The sequence below is a fragment of the Tasmannia lanceolata genome, unplaced genomic scaffold (assembly GCF_043159265.1).
Source record: "Tasmannia lanceolata isolate RefF3 unplaced genomic scaffold, GAP_Taslan_0.1 ptg000019l, whole genome shotgun sequence".
NCBI classification, from domain to species: Eukaryota; Viridiplantae; Streptophyta; class Magnoliopsida; order Canellales; family Winteraceae; genus Tasmannia; species Tasmannia lanceolata.
Window position 1 is genome coordinate 19,670,299 of NW_027518696.1, and position 20,078 is coordinate 19,690,376.

Here is a 20,078-nt window from a genome sequence, read left to right on the forward strand (position 1 = left end):
GGTAGCACCAAGATGTATCATGATTTGAAAAGAAACTTCTGGTGGAGCGGAATGAAAAGAGAAGTGGCTAGCTATGTTTCGAAATGCTTGACTTGTCAGAAAATAAAGATTGAGCATCAGAAACCTGGAGGCACTCTAAAGCCTTTGGAGATACCCATGTGGAAGTGGGATAGTATTTCTATGGACTTCATCATGGGTTTGCCCAAAACCAAGAGCGGTTGTGATAGCATCTGGGTGATTGTTGATCGTCTCACCAAATCTGCACATTTTATCGCCATGAAAAAGACTTGGACTATGAACAAGTTGGCGGAGGTGTATGTGGCGCAAATTATCAGATTGCATGGGGTACCTGCTTCTATAATATCTGACAGGGACACCAGATTCACTTCTAGGTTTTGGTGTGGGTTGCAAGAAGCTTTGGGGTCGAAGCTAAATTTTAGTACTGCCTATCATCCTCAGACGGATGGTCAGACCGAGAGGGTTAACCAGATTGTGGAGGACCTATTGAGAGCCTGTATTCTCGATTTTGGGGGAGACTGGGAGCGTCATTTGCCCCTAGTCGAATTTGCTTATAATAACAGTTATCAGCAAAGTATTCAGATGGCTCCCTTCGAGGCTCTTTATGGTCGTGCTTGTAGATCACCATTGTGTTGGGTTGAAGTTGGTGAAAGGCAGTTGCTTGGGCCGAAATTGGTGGAAGAAACTTCTGAGAAAGTAACCTTGATCAGGGAAAGGTTAAAGGCAGCTCAGAGTAGGCAGAAGAGCTATGCCGATCAGCGGCGTAGAGAGCTCGAGTTCGCTGAAGGAGATATGGTTTTTGTTAAAATCTCGCCTTTCAAAGCAGTTATGCGGTTCGGCAGGAAAGGTAAGTTGAGCCCTCGTTACATCGGGCCTTATCGCATCTCTAAGCAAATTGGATCTCGAGCTTATGAGTTGGAATTACCTCCAAACCTTGATCAGATGCATAATGTATTTCATGTATCCATGCTTCGTCTATATCATCCCGACCCTTCTCACGTGCTAGAAGAGGACGAGGTGGAGCTTCAGGGTGATTGGTCCTTTTCGGAAGGACCTGTGCGCATTCTGGAGCGCAAGGACAGAGTTTTGCGGAACAAGTCGATTCCCCTTGTCAGAGTACTTTGGCGTCACCATGGCGTCGATGAGACTACTTGGGAGCGAGAATCCGATATACAGAAAAATTTTCCAGAATTATTTGGAGGTACGCCTTTAGTTACTTAGTGATAGAGAGGAATTTCGGGGACGAAATTTTTTTAAGGGGGGTAGAATGTAAGAACCGGTAAAATAGATATATATATATATATATATATAAATATAAAAATGGCCTCATAGGTGGGTAATCATCGGCCATTACTCATTTTCCCCAAGTTAATCGGGCATGAGGACATCTGGCATAATGGGGCGTACACGATTCGAACCCAAGTCTAAGCTAAGATTGAACGGCTTCCTACCACTAAGCCACCGCCCCAGATGTCAACAAAAACGGAATAGATATATATATATGTTAAAAATTTCCAATAGTCACTATTCACAATAGTCACTATGCGAGATTACTATGCAGAAATACTATGCAAGTTCACTATTGAGATACACTATTTAAAAGTATTATTCACAGTAGGACCCACCGAGTACTATTTACAAACGAGTCCCACCATCAGTAGGTCCCACATCAGCGGGCCCCACACAAGTAGGTCTCACACAAGTAGGTCCCACACAAGCGGGCCCCACGACCAGCGGGTCCTACCACCAGCGGGACCCATCCCTAGTGGAAACGAAAATATCATCGCACCGACGAAAATAATAATAAAAAAATGCAAAAATACTATTGACCGACAAAATTAATAATAAAAAAATATTATTAACTATGCAAAATACTGTTAACCGACGAAAATAATAATTTAAAATAGTAAATAGTTTTTACTATGCAAAAGTACTATGCAAAAATACTATTGACCGACAGAAATAATAATTTAAAATAGTAAATAGTCTTTACTATGCAAAAAGTACTATGCAAAAAAAATGTCTATAAATTGAGGAGGAGGAGAAGAAAAGGAGAAGAGAAGAGAAGAGAAGAGAAGAGAAGAGAAGAGAAGAGAGAGAGAGAGAGAGAGAGGAAGAGAAGAGAAGAAAGAGAAAGAGGAAGAGAGAGAGAAGAAGGAAAAAGAAAATCCACTACCAAGTAAGTCTTTTATAATAGTCTCTCTTTCATGGTTGGTTCTACCACCTAAATTTATTTGAAAGCAATGATCTCTTTCAATGGTTGGTTCTACCACCTAAATTATTTAATGATCTCTTTCATGGTTGGTTCTACCACCTACCTATATTTTATTTGAAGTAATGGTTGGTTTTACCACCTATATGGATAAAGTAATGGTTGGTTCTACCACCTATATACTTAACGGTGAAATACTAGCATAGTAACCGTAAAGTAAACTTTATCAACTTATGGTGAAATGAATAGTGACATGATGGGGCCCACATAAATAGTGACATGATGGGGCCCACATAAATAGTGACATGATGGGGCCCACATAAATAGTGACATGATGGGGCCCACATAAATAGTGACATGCAGGGCCCACATAAATAGTGACATGATGGGGCCCACATGAATAGTGAACACAGGGAACCTTATTTTAGGACATAAATGGACACAGAAAGGACAAGTGTTGTCTGTGTGATATTAAAAGGACCTAGACTAAAATAAGTTGACCTATTTCACTTATTTGCCTACAGGAGCCATCTCGTCCTACTGCGACTATAAGAAAAGGCAGGTGACAGCTAGACCTTGTCTTGTAATGGTGTTCAATATAATTGTCTATGCAATGTAGCTCTGCTTATAAATTGCCTGATAAATACCTGCTTAGTGAATTTATACTCGCTTGCCTGGAATCAAATGAATTGAAATGAATGCTGGAATCAAATGAATTGAAATGAATGCAGGAAGAAAGGCAAAGGTAAGTAATTGCATACATGTTGCATACATGGGGGAAAGTGAAGGGGAACTTAAGGGTGTGGTGGAATCATCCTGGGACCTAAGGTCCAAAGGCCAACGCGAGAAGCGTGTACTGCCTTTCGTTGGCAAACCAACCAAAAAGGGAAAGTATCCCCGAGGGATAGTATCCCCGGCTCGGCAAAATGCGAGACCGTAATCCAAGTCCATAACGTCACTACCTTCAGACAGGGGTAGTGGTTAGCCGTGCGGCAAGGACACCGGCAGAAAAAAATAAAATAAAATGAAAAAGTCAGAAAAGAACTGACAGAAAAATAATTGGGGGAAAAGCCGGATGTACCTGGGGAATGTGCTGTCTCATAATTATTGCATGCATAGCATACATTGAAATTATTGTCATTCCTTTTATTTATATTGCCATGGGCATTGTAATCTTTATTATATTGTTTCTAGACATTATTGAGGATGTGGATTATATTGTATGCACTGTTATTATTGTCTCTTTTACTTTGCTCGGTCTTTGGATGACCCTGCTTTGACGTTGATTCCTCCACCACAGGGGTTGAGGCATTAGATGGCGGAGCATTTGCAAATGAAGGAACCATGGGATAAGGGACTGTGTGATCAGAGAGTTCGTTCCTAGAGTCCTTGCATTTTGACGTCTTACGTCATGTATCATTTTTAAGTTGTAATAAGATTCTATCGGGATCGTCGTTGATGCTTGTATAAAAAAAAAAAAAATATTTCCATGATTTTTACTTTCTTTTGCTCGTAGCGACACGACGGAAATCGGGTCGTTACAGTTTTTTAGCTCTGTCTCATCTCAACGCTCTCCTTACTCATGCCCCTTTCTTACACGGTTAAACAAATATTCCATGGAGAGTTTTTAATGGTTGCCAAATATGCCCTAAGGCCTATCTTTGGAAGCCACCAAATATATCATTTCAAAGACTCTTATAACCATTATTTGCAAATAATCAAAACTTCAAAACCATTTGCATATATGATTATATGCAAATAATGTTTAGAGGTATCCAAAGAGGCTCTTTATCCTGAGTTTGGCAAAGTCTATTTAGAGCATTTTCCTGTTGAACACGTATTTTTCCAATGAGCTGATTGACCTTGTTTATTGTCAAGGACTATAATTTCAGCCTCGCATTGAATTATGTTTACATAATTTAGGGGAGGATGATATCAGCACTTTTATTTGAAATTCCACCCCTTTTATTTTGCATAAATGGCTCAATTTTTCAAGAGAATTAAAAGAAATCAAGGGAGAGATGAGTGAGAGAGAGATTTTTGCATACATGGCTCAATTTTCCATCTTCCTCTTCCATTTCCCTCTCCTCTTCCCCCTCTTCTGAGTTGCAGCGATGGTCTTTGATGGTTTGGTGGAGATGAAAACATACAAAACAAAAATAGAGAAAAAAGAAAAAGGCATTTTGGTCATTTTCATCATACCTCGTGTAAAATCAAATAAAATGCCATTCACATCTCATTTTAGAAACATAATGCGTTTTCTTCATCAGTTATCCTACTATAAATTGTGGAAATTATATGGTGTCCGACCGTCAAGTCCCTAGTAGATGGAAGTACCATCCTTAATATTTGATCCAACAGCAGCCTCCTAAAAATTGGGCTGGGATCAAATATCAAGGGCGGTACTGCTCACATGGCTCTTTGAAGGTATAAAAACGGTGGGACACTGTATAAAAACTCTATAAATTGAAGGTCTCTTTTGATAAAAATTGAACTACACTGATTTAAATTACTATTTTTTCATGTGTAATCAAGCAATTGAAAAAGCTTTTATTTCCAAACTTTTCATAACGGCCATGTTTGGTTTTAAAGGAATTCTGTCGAAATGTCTGGAAAGGAAAATTATTTCTAAAATTTCCCACCTTCTTTACACATAAAAAAACACTTTGGTGCCTCGTAGGGGTGCAACTCGGGTCAATTTTTTGGAATTCGGGTTGAGCTTTTACCCTAAAATTCCGGTTCGGGTTGATTCCAATTCATTTTTTTAGCAAAAGCTCGATCCGACTCAACCGAAGTTGCACCCCTACCCATTGGACCGTCCCAACAAAGTGAATCTATAACGCAGATACACTTTGTTAAGAAGGACCAGTTCGGGCGCTCTTGTAGATGGTTTTTTTCAAGGGGGTCCTTCATTTTATCATTCCCCTATTTATTAAACACTAGAGGAATGCTAGAATCAAAGGCGCCCACCCAAAAAAGGGGTGAAAGGGCTCCTCTATTGGTCAATAGGCATTTAGGATGGCACATAAAATTACTGTCATTCTTCTAAACACAATCATATTAATATTATTTCCCTTTCAATTCCGGAAAGAAAAGGAATTTTCTGAGAAAACAATTTCCATCAAAAATGTTTTTCTTGTGCTTTGAGCTGAATAGTAATCTCTCAATTTTCTGAGAATAATTTTCATCAAAAATGTTTTTCTTGTGCTTTGAGCTGAATCGTACTCTCTGTCTCAAAATGTTTTTCTTGTGCTTTGAGCTGAATAGTACTCTTCCTTTTCTGAGAAAACAATTTCCATCAAAAATGTTTTTCTTGTGCTTTGAGCTGAATAGTACTCTCTCCATTTTCTGAGAACAATTTTCATCAAAAATGTTTTTCTTGTGCTTTGAGCTGAATCGTACTCTCTGTCTCAAAATGTTTTTCTTGTGCTTTGAGCTGAATAGTACTCTCTCTCTCTCTCTTTCTCTCTCTCTGTTCCTATAAGGAGGGATTTCTGAGTAGTGCATTATTACCGTTATGGCGATACCACGTAGAAACAGCATGGAAAGGAAGCCTCATTTCTTCAAAGTTCTCTTGGGAGACTTCTCCCACAGTCTGGTATTTTTCTTTTCTTTTTCATTTTTGTTTCTCTCGATTTCCAGATGAAAATCTTAGGTTTTGCTTTCTTTGGATGGGATCTTTCCTTGGTTATTGCAACGTATTTGATTAAGAATAAACCAATTTTTACTATGAAATTGGTGTTAGCATCTAGTTACTTTATGGGTCTGTTCTGTTCTTTGTTGTTTATTCCTGGTTAGTACTATTTTTTACTTCTTTATTTTTGTTATTTTCCCTTTATCCAGGAATGGACAGTAACCCATTATTCTGACTCCCAAACGGTGTGCTGAAACTGTAACTGTTTTTAAATTTGTAGCGGATTCCACCAGCGTTTATGAAGCATATTTCAAAGGAAGCATCATCTAAAAGAACAGCCATTCTAGAGGGTCCTAGCAGTAGGGTTTGGAATGTGGAATTGAGCGAAAAAACCAATGGTACATATCTTCAGGATGGTTGGCAGGAATTTGCCAAAGCCCACTCCTTAAGGGTTTCTGAATTTCTAGTTTTTAGATATGAAGGAAATATGCGTTTCAGTGTACGAATTTTCGATAAAACTGCGTGTGGGAGAGAAGACATTTTTACCAGTGATGGTTTTCAAGAGCCCACTTTCTTCCATGGACCAAAAAAACGAAGTAGGTCGCCGAAGAAATCTTTGGATTTTTGTCCTGTCGTCTCTCGGCAGAAAGCTTGCGAAATTGACTCGGAAAACCATTATAGCAACAGTATATCTGCTTGCGAAAACATGGAAAACCATGTTAGCAACAACTTATCCACAACAAAACATTCATTTCGAGGTATTGAGAAGAAACTACTTCTGATTCAATTCTGTTTATGAAAAATTTCACGCTCGTAAACTTCTATTCCATGCATCTTGAATTTCTAATCCATATGAAGAATTGTTGTCAAGCTGAGATATCAATTGTAGAGCCCACAAATCCTGCCTTTTCTTTTGATGAGCTTTTCCAAATTTCTTCACATAGGCTACAGGTATTATGTATCTTTTATGTTCTCTTGATGTTCTTCCTTTGCTCATCCAAATAAGTATTCATTTATATATAATAATACTTAATTGCTTCATGAAAGACCCCGAAAATAGATTGTAGATGCATGTGAAACCCTGGACATGTGATTATCATTAATTAGATTTTATACTTCAAAAATAGAAAAAAAGTGACTAGAATTTCACATTGAACTTCATGATTCTTTGGTATAAGGGATTTGTTATGCAATTTCACATAAAGCTATTTCGCGGCTGGCTTTTGCATGTGTGAACAACTACCTCATATGAATAAATGAATAAGTCAAAACCTGTCAAAAAGTCAACCTGTGTGAATTAAATGAATAAGACAAAATCTATCAAAAAGTCAACCTGTGGCTGTTCTCACTTACAAAAGCCAGCCGCGAAATGGTTTTCTACGAAATTGCCTAGCAAATCCCTTGGTATAATGACCTTGTTAGAAATTTTAAAAGAAAAATTAAGTTGAAAAGTCAAAATGCCTTTACCTTTGGGTTTAAAATTTGGAGGGAAGATTCAAATTAAAGTTTCCCCTCTTATTTTGAAAGCAAATGTCTTTTGATCGAATGGGGACTTGTACCCAAAACCTTGGAGTGTGTGTATGCATATTGTGCTCTCTAAACCAAAGGCAAATTAATAGTCCCACATTGCTTTGGAAGAAATTTATTCTCATCCATATAAGATGGAGAGTTGGAGAAAGGCTTGGACCTTCAAGGGGCTTTAGAATTTGCTGGGTCTTGAGCTTTTAGAAGAGCACAAGCCAATGTGTAGATAACACATGCGCGCGTGCGTCGCCTCACCGGGCCTGGCCGTGGTCCGAGGTTCGGGTTTGGGTTTGAGTACAATTAAAGTATCTTTTTAGTGCCCAAATAGTATTTAATTTTTCCCATTAAATTTAAATTGGTTTTTTAATCTCCTCACCTTTTGGTATTGACACCCCTAATAAGTGTGCAAATCGTTTCATATCCAACAGTCATATTTGTGACTGTTGGGAGAGAAACGTTTAAGACACTAGGTGGTGATTAATCTCTTCCAACGATCATTTCATCATCATCTATAAAAAGGAGAGAACAACACCGTTTGGGATACAGATCTATGTACACGAATTCTAATTTTCAAAGGAAACTTTTGTTCTGTTTTTATCATCTTCTTCCTCCGATCTTTCTGTGTCTGAGCATTATTCCAAGGTGGTTCTGGGTGGACTAGTCAGCGAGTGCACATGGACTGGAGCCAACTTTGGTTGTTTTATCTTGGAGCATCGGTTCATGGATCCCGGTTGCACTGGTAGGGGTGGATACGATTCTTAAGGAGAGTGACCAGTGGCATGACTCAGCCTTCTTCTTCTTAATCTGTTTTTCCAGAAACGTTTTCTACAAAAGAGATAAGTACTAGTTTATTTAGATTTCTGATTTCCAACATAAAAAGGTTCTTATTTCAAGTAACAGTTTTTCGCTTCAAGTTGTACCTTTTGGGTTCAATTAAGTCACAGATCAGACCAATAAAATCCAGCAGACCACTTTAGCCGATTTCCGCAGCCATGAAATTTTTTTCCCTGGAATTTAGTTTATCTGGTGGTAGGAAAGAGGCAGGGGGTGGGTGTGAGAGGGAGAGAATTGAGATGGCATAAGGAGAGAGAGCAAGAAGAGGCGATAAGTGGCTGAAAAACAAAAAAAAACAAACTCTACTCAAATTTTTTTTTTTTTTTTAGAACTCTACTCAAAATGTTTTTTTCCTACTTTTCAGCTCTCTCAATTCTCTCGAGAGGGAGTAAGGACAAGGCCAAAAGTGGCTGAAAATCTCGACATGCCACCGCATACATTCTTTATTCATTATTGTAAGGCAATCACATGGCCTTCTATTTTTTTTATAAATGGCATACATTTAATGCTTCTGTTAGCTGCTTCCATTTCTAATTTCTAAATGACTAATTCTACCGTAAGATTCAGCTAACCATTGTTTGTATGATGTAGGCAAATATAAGCCATCGCCTAAACCTGAGGGGGTTGTAAGGATTGAAACAGAGGATCTTGATTCACGCTCCAGCGTTGCTGGAAGAGTTCATTATTTGCGAAGAAGGCAGCATGTGCTGCCAGAAGGAAAAGGAAAAGCCCAGGAAAGAGTTAACTCCTTTACTTCTGATTTTCCATTTTTTAAGACAATTTTGACTGCATCTCAGGTGAAAAGGGGATTCATTTTGGTGAGTCTATTTTGCCAATTTCTATGCCATTCAGTTCATTAATTTTGCCCTTTAATCTCCCTCAAACTGATATGTGACATAAGTGTTGTGATAGTGAATATATTGTATTATCTTTCACCATGTAAATATATTTACCACATAATACCTCATACAAATGTGTTATAGGCTAAATTTTGTGGATTCCCTTAACTTGGAGCTAAGCATCTTTTGAGCAAAAAATCCACCCTCTTGCCCCTCAACTTGGTGATGGGGGGTTTGAGGAAGTACAAGAGTAATAAATATGACAATAAGAGGAACATAGTTGGGAGTTTCTTGGTTCTCATCAGTCAGTATGTTTTTCTATAAAGCTGATCTAGGCTGCTGGTGGTGAGGTCTATAAGGGCTTATCTTTTTTATGAATAAATATCATTAAGAAAGTGTTCTTATGGTTTGGGGCTTAAGGTGCTACATATTGGTGCTTGGTGAGGAATTTTCTTATGGTGAAGATCTCAAGGAGGCATGGGTATGGGTCCAAATTGCTACATTTGGGAAAATGATTGTTAATATCTGGAGACACTTAATTTTGTCAAGGTGGTACTAATGATAGGTTGTCGCGAGGATGACTCCTATGACGAGCCCAAGGCACCTCTGATCATTCTCTCGACCTCTCTCTGGTTTACAAAATAGAAAAGATTTCACAAAACCGAATTTGTCCCAAAGTTAAAACCAAAAGCCCATTTTTACACGGCACCCACCTTCTAAGGCACAACCAAAAAGCGCATTTTTACACGGCATTTAACCAAAAGTTAACTTTGAGTAAAAAATGTACAAAAATTACCCACACCAATTCAAAGCACGAAACTAGGTTTGTTCCTTTCAGCAACCGTGCACTATTTGGAGTCCAAACGAAGGAATTATGGTTTGTCAAAGTTTCAAAAACCCCCGAAAACCAGGTTTTAGACAAAAATACCCTCCTGCGATTCCCCAAAATCGCAGTTTGTGATTTTTACTTGGAGTAAAAATCGCAAATCGAGATTTGGTTGCTAAATTGACATTTTTGTTAGTAGCAAAATCACAATTTGAGACTCCAAATTGCAAATTGTCAACCTGACTTTTCTGTCAGTGGCAAATTTGTGATTTTGGTCGCAAATTGCAATTCCAAAATCGCAAATTTCCTATAAATAGGGAGAAGTAAAAACCAGATCAGAAGTTCATAATCAGATTGGAAAATCAGAAATACATCAGAAATCAACCAGAATCTAAAACCAACAAAAAACCTTTGGATTTTCCTAGTTTTCGACTTTCCAAGAAAATATTTTCCAATATACTTTAGTTTCTTTTACAACCAAAGAGAGGGAGTACAGGAAGAAATACTCAAGGAGCTTGCCATCTCTAGGCATCGGCATTCTACCGAATTTCTGAGGACTAAGAGCGACAAAATCCTACTGGTGCCATTGTTCCGCCGAATTTTTGGAAGCTACAATACCCACCTGCTAGGTATATTTACATTAATTTTCCAGCTTTCTGTATTTGAATTATAAAACTTAGTAGTAGGTAGCTGTAAGGTTTGGGGATCATTTTGCCCTGAACTCTATAGCATAAATCCTTACTTCTTTTTTATAAATAGGGTTAAGTTCCCTCTCCTTATCCCACCAGTCTGTCTCCGGCCCTCCCATAGACAAAAGAGATAGAGGTGAGAGCCTAGTACTCTGACGGTGTTGGACAAATGGAGGGAACTAAAATCCACTTTTTGGTATAAGTATCGTACTATCCAGATTGAGGCGGTCGCTACATGATTCGGGAGTAATCCCTTGAGGACCCAAACCATGCAGTAAACACCCTTATTTCGGATAATATTAACTGATTTCCCACATTACTACATTTTTTTCCTTTGAAAAAAATATGATTCGGGAGTAATCCCTTGAGGACCCAAACCATGCAGTAAACACCCTTATTCGGATAATATTAACCGATTTCCCACATTACTACATTTTTTTCCTTTGAAAAAAATATAGGGACAAGTCTAATTGTAAGAAAGTTAAGATTTTGCTAAAGTTCTTTAAAACGCCAAGTCAAGTCAAGAGACCGGGTTTACCCGGGCATGAGGGGTGCCTAACACCTTTCCCGAATGTAACCATATCCCCTACTCAGATCTTTGTCAAGACCATACCTAAAAATTACGGGTTCTAGGCCCTAACATAGATGACAACTCTGAGATTTTCTTTTATGAGAAATTCGGATCCCGATCCCAAGTTCACAGAAAACGCAGACACACACTAACACTCTCACACACTAGAACCGCGCAGCGGCGGAGCAACGTGGCGTCCGGGGGACGGGCACCACAATATCACATTGTAAAAATGAGTCTCTTTCATTGTACTTTGTAAGAACTACCATATGATTGCTCTCTCTCTCTCTCTCTCTCTCTCTCTCTCTCTCTCTCTCTCTCTGCATGATTGCCTGTGCATGTGCGTCTCCTCTTTTCTTTATTCATTGTATAGGTAACTTTGATGATCGAGGTATTTCAGGGGATTGATTTCAAGTTTTATAAGGGAGCTTGGGCTTAAGGATTTCCACTATGTGAGACCTCCACGATGCTCGGCTCCGAGACGATTACACTCCCAAGGGGTATTAAATAAGGATGCCCTTGACACCTTTACAATAACTCTCCTTCTCCGCCGAGTTCTAAGCGCTACTCCTTAGGGTATTAAAGTAGGATGCCCTAGCCACCTTTACAAGCATTTGCAACCTATTGTGGAGAGCACTCATAGGGACTACATTGTGCATCAAGCTTTCAAGAGAAGCCAAGGTTGTGTGTTGAAATAAAAGAAAAGGGTAGGAAGAGGAGAGGAGAACTCTTGAGGCTGGTTGAATTTAATACTCTTTACTCCAATATGGCGTTCATTCATTTATAAGACTTCATCATACAAGAATGTGACTAATAATGATTGTTTCATAATCTCTATTTTATCCTTACAATGAAAACACACCATATGTGCAAAGGTACCAAACCAAAATTAATTTATATAAAAAAAATCCACTAAGATGAGTTAGCGGATCATCTTGCTAAAATGGGAGTCACTGAGGAAGCCTTAGCACTCTTTGATTCTCTACCCCCTTGATTAGATTTATTGTATTTTTTGGTTTTTTGGTTTTCGTATTGTATTTTCTCATCGTCATCGCTGTACTGACCACCTCAGTCCTCCTTGTTTCTTAATATTGTTGACTACCTTTTTCAAAAAAAAAAATCCCCTAAGAATTTTGGGCTAATGCCTTTGTAATTCTTCCGTGTTGCTAATCTCTTAAACCTTCTTTGTATTCTACCTCTTTACCTCTGTTTCTATCGTGTGTGACCCATGGTTCAGTCTTCCCTGTTGGACCTTATCCTGGCTACCCAGTCCGCCTTCTTCTTCCCATTCCTTTACTGATCCAACATCCCCCTTCCCCTTGCTTGGACTGGTCGTTTTAGAAATTGTGAAAAAAGGAAGAAGATAAAATTAGCATTCCTCGTGTAATAATCAATGCAGTAGTTAGTACATTTAGATCATGACAGACTTGCAAGCTATTGTAACTGTTTTCTACTGATTAGCTATTACCAATGCAGCACATACCAGCTTGTTTTGCGAGGGCACATCTTCCTAATAAAAGAGTCAAGATTATTCTCCAAGTTCCGAAGGGGAAGACATGGGAAGTGAAAATTAATATTTACAGGAGTGCATACACTATATCTAGTGGGTGGAGTGGCTTTTCACGCGGTAACAATCTTGAAGAAGGAGATTTCTGCATATTTGAGCTTGTGGGTAAGCTCAAAATGTGTGTGCATATTTTCCGATTGTCCGAAGAAAATAAGGCACAGATCAAATCTCAAGCCATCTGATGGTTCTTGGGATGCTTAAAGTTCTTTGCTTTCGGTCCTCTAGCAGCAGTGCCGCACCATTCAATGCTGTCTCTAACTGTAGTAGGGAATTATATCAGAAATGTTGCAGCGATCGTTCAGTACATTACTTCCATTTTGCGAGGAGGAAGATGTTTCTACTCAGGCATGGTATGTAACCAAATATTATGTATAGATGCTCTGTACATATAGAAAGAGAACATAGTCTGTATATAGATGCTCCGTATATATCTTTTCTTGGTTGAAAGAGTACATACTACAAAAAAACTGCACATATTTTGTATGTTTTACTAGTTAAATTTCCTTTAAAAATTCTTTTGGCTCATCTGCACTGACTTGTGCCTTGCCTGGGCAGCACTGTGCATCAATAGCAGCTAGTGTGTATATACTTATGCCAGTTTGTGGATATTTACATTCAACCAAAGACTATGGTATCTCTTTATTTGATTTTTCCCTTTTTCCGTGTAACTATGACTAATGGATGCCACTAAAATTCACCCATATTTGTAAATAGGGATTTGCTAGGCAGTTTAACGGAAAACCTTTTCGCGGCTCACTTTTGCAGTAGAGAACAGCCACCTCAGACGAATTAAATTGATAACCCAAAATCCACTAAAAAGTGAGCATGTGTGGCTGTTCTCTCCTTTAAAAGTGAGCCGCGAAATGGCTCTATGTGAAATTCCCAAGCAAATCTGTTGTAAATAAGATTAGAGCTCGTTTTGATAGGCCTTGATTTTGGGTTCTGGCTTGGATTTGGGTTTCTAAATCCAAATCCGGTGTTTGGTTCCAACTGCGAGTCTCCTTCTAACGTCTCTTTCTTCTCTATTTTCTCCAACCCAACCCTGCTAACGTCTCCCTCAACTGTGAGTCCCCTTTCATCATCCCCTGTTCCATGTATCAGAAGGTGATATACCTCTCTCTCTCTCTCTCTCTCTCTCTCTCTCTCTCTCTCTCTCCCCCCTTCTTTTCCCTTTTAAATCCTCTGAATCTACAAAGCGTATAAAACAATCATGCAGTTCCCTTGATAATGCGTCTCAAAAGTTTCTGATGAAATTTCGGTGCCATGTTTCATTTGCTTCCGATCTTGTTCTGCCTTTTCTGATTTTGTTTCAAAACTAATGTTTCCGATGAAATTTCAATGTTGTTTTTCATTAGCTTCCAATCTACATTCACCTTTTCTGATTTCAATTTTCAGATCTGATGTTTCTGATGAAATTTTCGTGTGTTTTTCCTTCGCTTCCAATCTCGTTCCAATGTTTATGATTCAGGGTACTGGATGATGTTCCGTGAAGGAAAGAGGATTGTTCAGCTGATGACTGGCTCTCAAATCGTAGCAAGTAAACTACACTATGTAACATGCTTTTTCGCATATACTTTAGGTTTTGTATGAAGTTAGTATGTGGGCCAATTTGGCAGGGAAGTTTTGCTCATGGCATCAAGGGTAAAAAATAGGTGAAGGGAATCGATTGTCCCCAACATCTTCGAATAGAGATGAAATCTGCTTTATAAGGCTTCGATGTTACGTGGTTGTATGGAGATTTTAAATAGAGAAATCTGGTTCAGTGGAGATCACCTGGTATTCAATGGAGTGTGGCACCAATTGACGGATACAAGGTACTCTGACAAAATGTTCAGAAGAAACTCAATTTCAAATCTCAACTTTGAAGTGTAAGAAAAATTATGGGACTTTCGAGCAAAGATAATGCATCTCAAATAGCTACCGATTTAAAGAAGTGGCAGAATATTTTCATAGGAATTGTAAATTTCATGGTTAAACTGGTATTCGACGAAATGCCGATGCCAATTCCCTCTGAAGATCAGCTCTAACATTGAACACATTCCTCTTGCCAATTTGCACAGTCATCTTAGGCTCCACTCAGTTGCTTGTTGGGAATGGGAAATGAAAGGAAAATGAAGTGGCAAAAAAGAAAAGAAAAGAAAATGGAAATGGAAAATGAGAAAAATCTGGTCGTGCGGTTGTGAAGAAAGAGAAACGAATCCAAGCCCCAAAAATTTGTTGCCAATGGAAAATGAACAAAATCCGGTCATTCGGTTGTCAAGAAAAGGAAGGAATCCAAGTCTAAGCCCAAGAAGTTGTTTTCCCCCAAGCCCAAAAAGTTGTTTTCCTTTTCCCAAGCCCCAAATACTCTCCTCACAGCAGGTTTCTGCCAACTTTCCCTCCACGTCATTTTCTCACTCCACTAAAGTCCAGCAACCAAACGTCCGTATTTCTGTCTTTTAGCCTAAAAGCGTTACTTTTGGAAGAGCTTTATTCAATCCCTGTGTACCAGTCTTGAAGGAGATTGGTTGCCTAAAAGCGTTACTTTCCAGTGGAATCCATTATGAAGTGCAGCAACCGAACATGGCCTTAAGGATTCAGTGATATAGCGTATGAGAGACACTGGGTAGCAATTTGAGCGGAAACTGCTGTGTAAAAGGCTTTCAACAATGCAGTATATGTGGAGAATAGTTCTTTTTGAACTATGTGAGTAAACGTGAATCTTTGGGCACCTATCTGTTCTTTTTATCCATCATTTCCTACTTCCGAAACTCAGGAAATTTTACTGAGTAACTAGCTAGATGAATCAATCCTTATTTGAAATAAATTAATTATTCATACACATCTACTGTTACATAGATCGATCCTAATTCTGCACCTATTCCTAGGCCTGCTACTATGGCTCTGATCCTCTGCTACTTGGTAGCAAGAAATCCTTATCTTGATTTTTGTTTTAATTAGATTCTCTTTCTATTCTTATCTTAAGTTATCATATAATGTACATATATCTATATATAATTATGTCTGCATGTTTCTATAGATGCATATACAGATACAGTAGTAGTCTCTCCAGCCTTTTTTATCCATTCCATTGTCATAGGTGGAATGTTGCTCAACTCCCATGAAATATATTCTTTATCTGACGTACTCAATTGCGGAACTGTTTACTATCTCACTATCTGAGTAGTATCTTCAGTGTATCTCATGTTGGGAGTTGCATATGCTGTTCCTTAGAGCTTATCAAGCAATGCATGTGTCAGTCTATTAGTGTATGCTTTCTCTATAATTTTTTTTTTCAGTATTCTCTGGACAATCTTGACTAGGAATAATGACATAATATTTCAATTGGAGGCTTATATTGCAACATATTAGTCTTTGAAGTCTTGATTGGTGTTACTATACTAGAAACATTCTTCGCCATTTTATTACTTTTCTTTGTCAACATCTTTGCTCGAGTGGCTGGATGCTTGTTAGGAGTTTGAAGTCACTTTTATAGACTCTTATGTTATATGTGCTCTTCAAGGTGTCTTAAAAATGTCATTCCACACTTTGTTGATTCACTTGTTACCTTTGGAACTGCTTTTGTAAAAGAAAAATCTTGTGGGCTAGAGTTCACATGGTCTAAGTACCTAGATTTCACATGGTCATCATTTCTAGAGTTTGAAAGAAGTACAGAGCGGACGTAAGAGCATCCAAAGCTTCACTCAATGGATTTTTTACTCAACAAACTTACCATGCCCTTTGGATCCTGGTGAATCAAAGTAGCCATGACGGGATCTCTAGGAGGGTAATTTCTTTTAAATGTCATGGGATCTCTTACTGGTGCATATCAATGAGCAATATAGTTCATGTGGTTGATGATGCATAGATTTGAGGATTTGGGTGGGTCTTCATCTCTTCCCTCTCTTCAGAACACTTCAATCTCTGCCATACATATAGAATTCTTATTCCAATATATCATCTATGGGGCCCATATTGATGGGGACAATGCTAAAAAATCATAGCCATTGGACAATGTTCTTTGCTTGTTAAGTGACAAATAGGTCATTTTTATTTTACTATTCCATTTTGAGGACACTGATTGGACAGTTAGGATTGGGTGGTTTTGTTGAATTTTTGGATCGTAGAGGTTCCATATCCATTGTGGGACCCAATAAATGACCAGATGCAAAGTGCAATGTCATGTGCAGACTATTTTTTTCCTTGAGATTATCACAACCTAGTTGATCTCTGGAAAGTTCAGTCCCATATTCTTTAATAATTCATAGAAGGTTTTCTATTTGAATACTGTTAAAAAAAAGGTATTCTATTTGAATAATGACCAAAACATTGGGCTCTATTTGTGATATGGCACCTCTTGCAATTCAATACCCAAACGCATGCATTTATCAGTTGACCTTTGGACATGCTATTTGATCTTTGGCCTTTTCCTTTTTTGGGATTAGAATCACTAACAATTGTCACAATCCTGTTTCATCTTTTATTTATATAGACTGCATTTCTTATGTAGTATGTAAAATGTCCAACTCCTCTTTTGTCTGAGTGAAATTCTATGTTGTTTTTGTGTGCTTTTATTTTCGTTGTTAGTCGTGTTAATTATAGTTTTCTATTTTCCTTTTCAGATAAGATTAGTTGCAACATGATTTCCCTTCCATTTCCTTTAGGCTCCGTTTCTTTCGACATAAAATGGGTGTAAAAACAATTTTTAATGAGAATAAAATTTGTTTTACGTCGAAAGAAACAGAGCATTAGTAATGCTTCTTTTTTCCTAAATATCTCTACTCAATGGATAAGATTTGTGATTGCTTAATTTATATGTTCTTGCTCTAATGTTGTATTAGCTCATCTTTCTTTCCAATCCTTGATTTCTTTATGTAGAGACTTGTTGAAAGAGAAAACGGTATCTACACACATGTGTAGATAAGTTATCTACACACTAGCTTAAAATACAATGGAGGGCATATTGTTCGGGTGATCCAAACCATTCATTTGATTGGCCCTCACATAGATAGGGTGTCCATAAAAAATCAGCTCCATAGGATCATCCCAACCCTACGATTTGTGGAGGTAAAATGGACGTGTATAAACCTTCACAAATCTGTCCATTTTTTGCCTCCACGGTTCGAAGGGTTAGGATGATCCTATGGAGCTGATTTTGAAATGGCCTTTTTGCTCTTTTTATTTATGTGTCTTTTTTTAATGGTTTCTTCTTTAAGTGTCTTTCTTGGTAGATCACTAAGGGGCTGTTTGGATACGCGGATTTTAGAATCCGGGATTTCTTCAAAATTGTAGTTGGAAGACGAGAAGAAGGAGAGCAGCCATTACGCTTCTCGTTTGAATCTTAGATTTTAAGCAAGCAATCCAGGTTTTAGAAATCTCTCCCCTATCCTGAGATTTTTAAAACCTGGAAACATGGGATGATCTCCTACTCTCTTGCTGATGGAAAGAAGGGCGAGAAATCAGAAAACGATGGCTGTTCTTCTTCTCTTGTCTCCCTTCTACAACTTCGAAGAAATCCCGGATTCTAAATGCCACGTATCCAAACGGCCCCTAAATCTTTCAAGATGTATGTTCTTATTTTATTCCATAGGTTCTTGCTCTTTTTTATCTTTTCTTACACCAATTTTCCTTTAATCATTGATTTCTCTTTAAAAAATTATTCCAGTGTTTGATCTGTTCCTCGTCATGCTACTTCTTCCATTTTAACCATTTGCCTTTTGGCGGATAAAACTTTTTCTTGTTTGCCTCATGCTTAAATTTGATTAAATGGTGATTGGCCATTCTCCACCTCGAATCCGTATAACGACAACAGGGGCTCTGTTGAGGATCTCCCAACTTGAACACTATGATATAAAAACTGGCAATGTTTTTGTCTAAAAAGGAGAAAAAATATTGTTTAGAAAAATGTGTTTCTATTAACAAATGTGTTTCTATCGTTATTTCTTAGGAATGTTAGTTTGAGTTTTGAACATTGACTTGTTTATGATAGATACAATGTCAACTTACATTCCTTCGTTGTTGTGCCTCTTGGTTTAATTTTATGAATGTGAATCCGTCCTTGAAATGTCCTCCATTTTGTGATTGCATCCATTTTGCCCCAATATAATTTGACGTCTTGTAATATTTGGTTATTTTAATGACTAGTAAATGTTGATAATAGTTTGGTGATTATCTTGGCTTAGTGGTTATGCATGTGTTCGAGCTGTTTTTCTCACCTCCTTGCGTAGACATTTAGGGGCCGTTTGGATATGCGGATTTTAGAATCGTGGATTTACTCAAAATTGTAGATGGGAGACGAGAGAATGATACAAGCCTGCGTTTTCTTATTTCTCGCCCTTCTTTCCCTTAGCAAGAGAGTAGGAGATCATTCCATGTTTCCAGGTTCTAGAAATCTCAGGATTGGGGGGAGATTTCTAAAACTTAGATTTCTTACTTAAAATCCAAGATTCTAAAGAGAAGTGAAACGGACGGTCTCCTTCTCTTGTCTCCCATCCAAGATTCCTCAAAATCCAAGATTCTAAAATCCGCATATCCAAACGGCCCCTTAGTTATTTAGAAAATATTTGCCGAATCAGTAGTTTGTGGATTTGTTAGCAAGCTGATAGTTGCCTAGTATAATATAGTTCTCCTCTTTGAATTGCTTGCTAGCGTATATAGTTCTTTATATTCGTGTTGATTTGTAAAGGAAGGAAAGGTGAACTACAAGAAGCAATGCCATTATATCCTCCTCTAAATGGGTGTTTCTGAGTTTTGAATTGTTTATTTCTTCATGCTCTTATGATTTGCCTCTTCATCCCTTATTTTCATCTTTTCTTTTGCTCTGCTTTTCTTGGTGAGAGTTGTGATTTGTCTTTGTGGCTGCTGATGTTTCTAGTTCTGTGGTTTGTTTTGTAGACTCTTAAGTATGGTTGACTGAAGAAATTAGAAGACTCTTAGAGCATTCTGGAAGACCAGTTGTCCTTGAAATTGTGATAATTCTGTTGCTATGTTTCCTTTTGTCCGTGTTAATTTCTTGTTTCAATTTGTGGTGTTGAACTGAAAGGAGGCTTGCCATAGTTTGTCACATGGCCCTGTTTTGCTTCCTGGAATCAAGAGTCTGGATTGTCATTCTACTCGTTGTGTTATTTTGAGAGCTGCTTGTGTATTTTAAAGGAAGACCTTGTGTATTAAAAGCTAACACCTTCTTGTTATATGTTTGTAAAATGATATATGAATGGTGAATAACCAGTAAGTTATTTGGAGAGAAATGATTTCTTTATTTTGAGAATGGGACCCTCTTTTCTATTAAACACTTCTAATTGCTTGTTGTTAGTTTCTTATGTTATGGGAGTGTAAGACAACTAATTAAAAGGGAAAAGAGGATTGCCATTTTCAAAACATGGAGT

At 38.0% G+C, this 20,078-nt stretch overlaps 1 protein-coding gene across 4 annotated transcripts; it reads left to right on the forward strand.

Annotated features, from left to right (window-relative positions):
- Positions 1-5,582: 5,582 nt before the first annotated feature.
- Positions 5,583-19,883, forward strand: LOC143852509 (B3 domain-containing protein Os01g0723500-like). 4 transcript variants are annotated; one of them, XM_077361901.1, is made up of 5 exons: positions 5,583-5,828; positions 6,145-6,622; positions 8,814-8,962; positions 12,624-13,064; positions 19,588-19,883. In XM_077361901.1, the coding sequence occupies exons 1-4, from the start codon at positions 5,748-5,750 to the stop codon at positions 12,894-12,896; spliced, it is 981 nt and encodes a 326-aa protein (XP_077218016.1). In that variant the 5' UTR covers positions 5,583-5,747; the 3' UTR covers positions 12,897-13,064; positions 19,588-19,883. The 4 variants fall into 4 exon arrangements, with proteins under 4 accessions (XP_077218016.1, XP_077218018.1, XP_077218015.1 ...); XM_077361900.1 differs by having other exon boundaries at positions 5,587-5,828; positions 8,814-9,040; XM_077361902.1 differs by having other exon boundaries at positions 5,683-5,828; positions 6,074-6,622; positions 8,814-9,040.
- The last annotated feature ends 195 nt before the right edge of the window (positions 19,884-20,078 follow it).

What these genes read in the sequence shown, in the direction of transcription:
- LOC143852509 (XM_077361900.1), top strand. Translation starts at nt 5,748, where the DNA reads ATGGCGATACCACGTAGAAACAGCATGGAAAGGAAGCCTCATTTCTTC. An exon ending in GAGACTTCTCCCACAGTCTG is followed by an intron (nt 5,829 to 6,144) that starts GTATTTTTCTTT and finishes TTAAATTTGTAG; the next exon opens with CGGATTCCACCAGCGTTTAT. An exon ending in TGAAAAGGGGATTCATTTTG is followed by an intron (nt 9,041 to 12,623) that starts GTGAGTCTATTT and finishes TTACCAATGCAG; the next exon opens with CACATACCAGCTTGTTTTGC.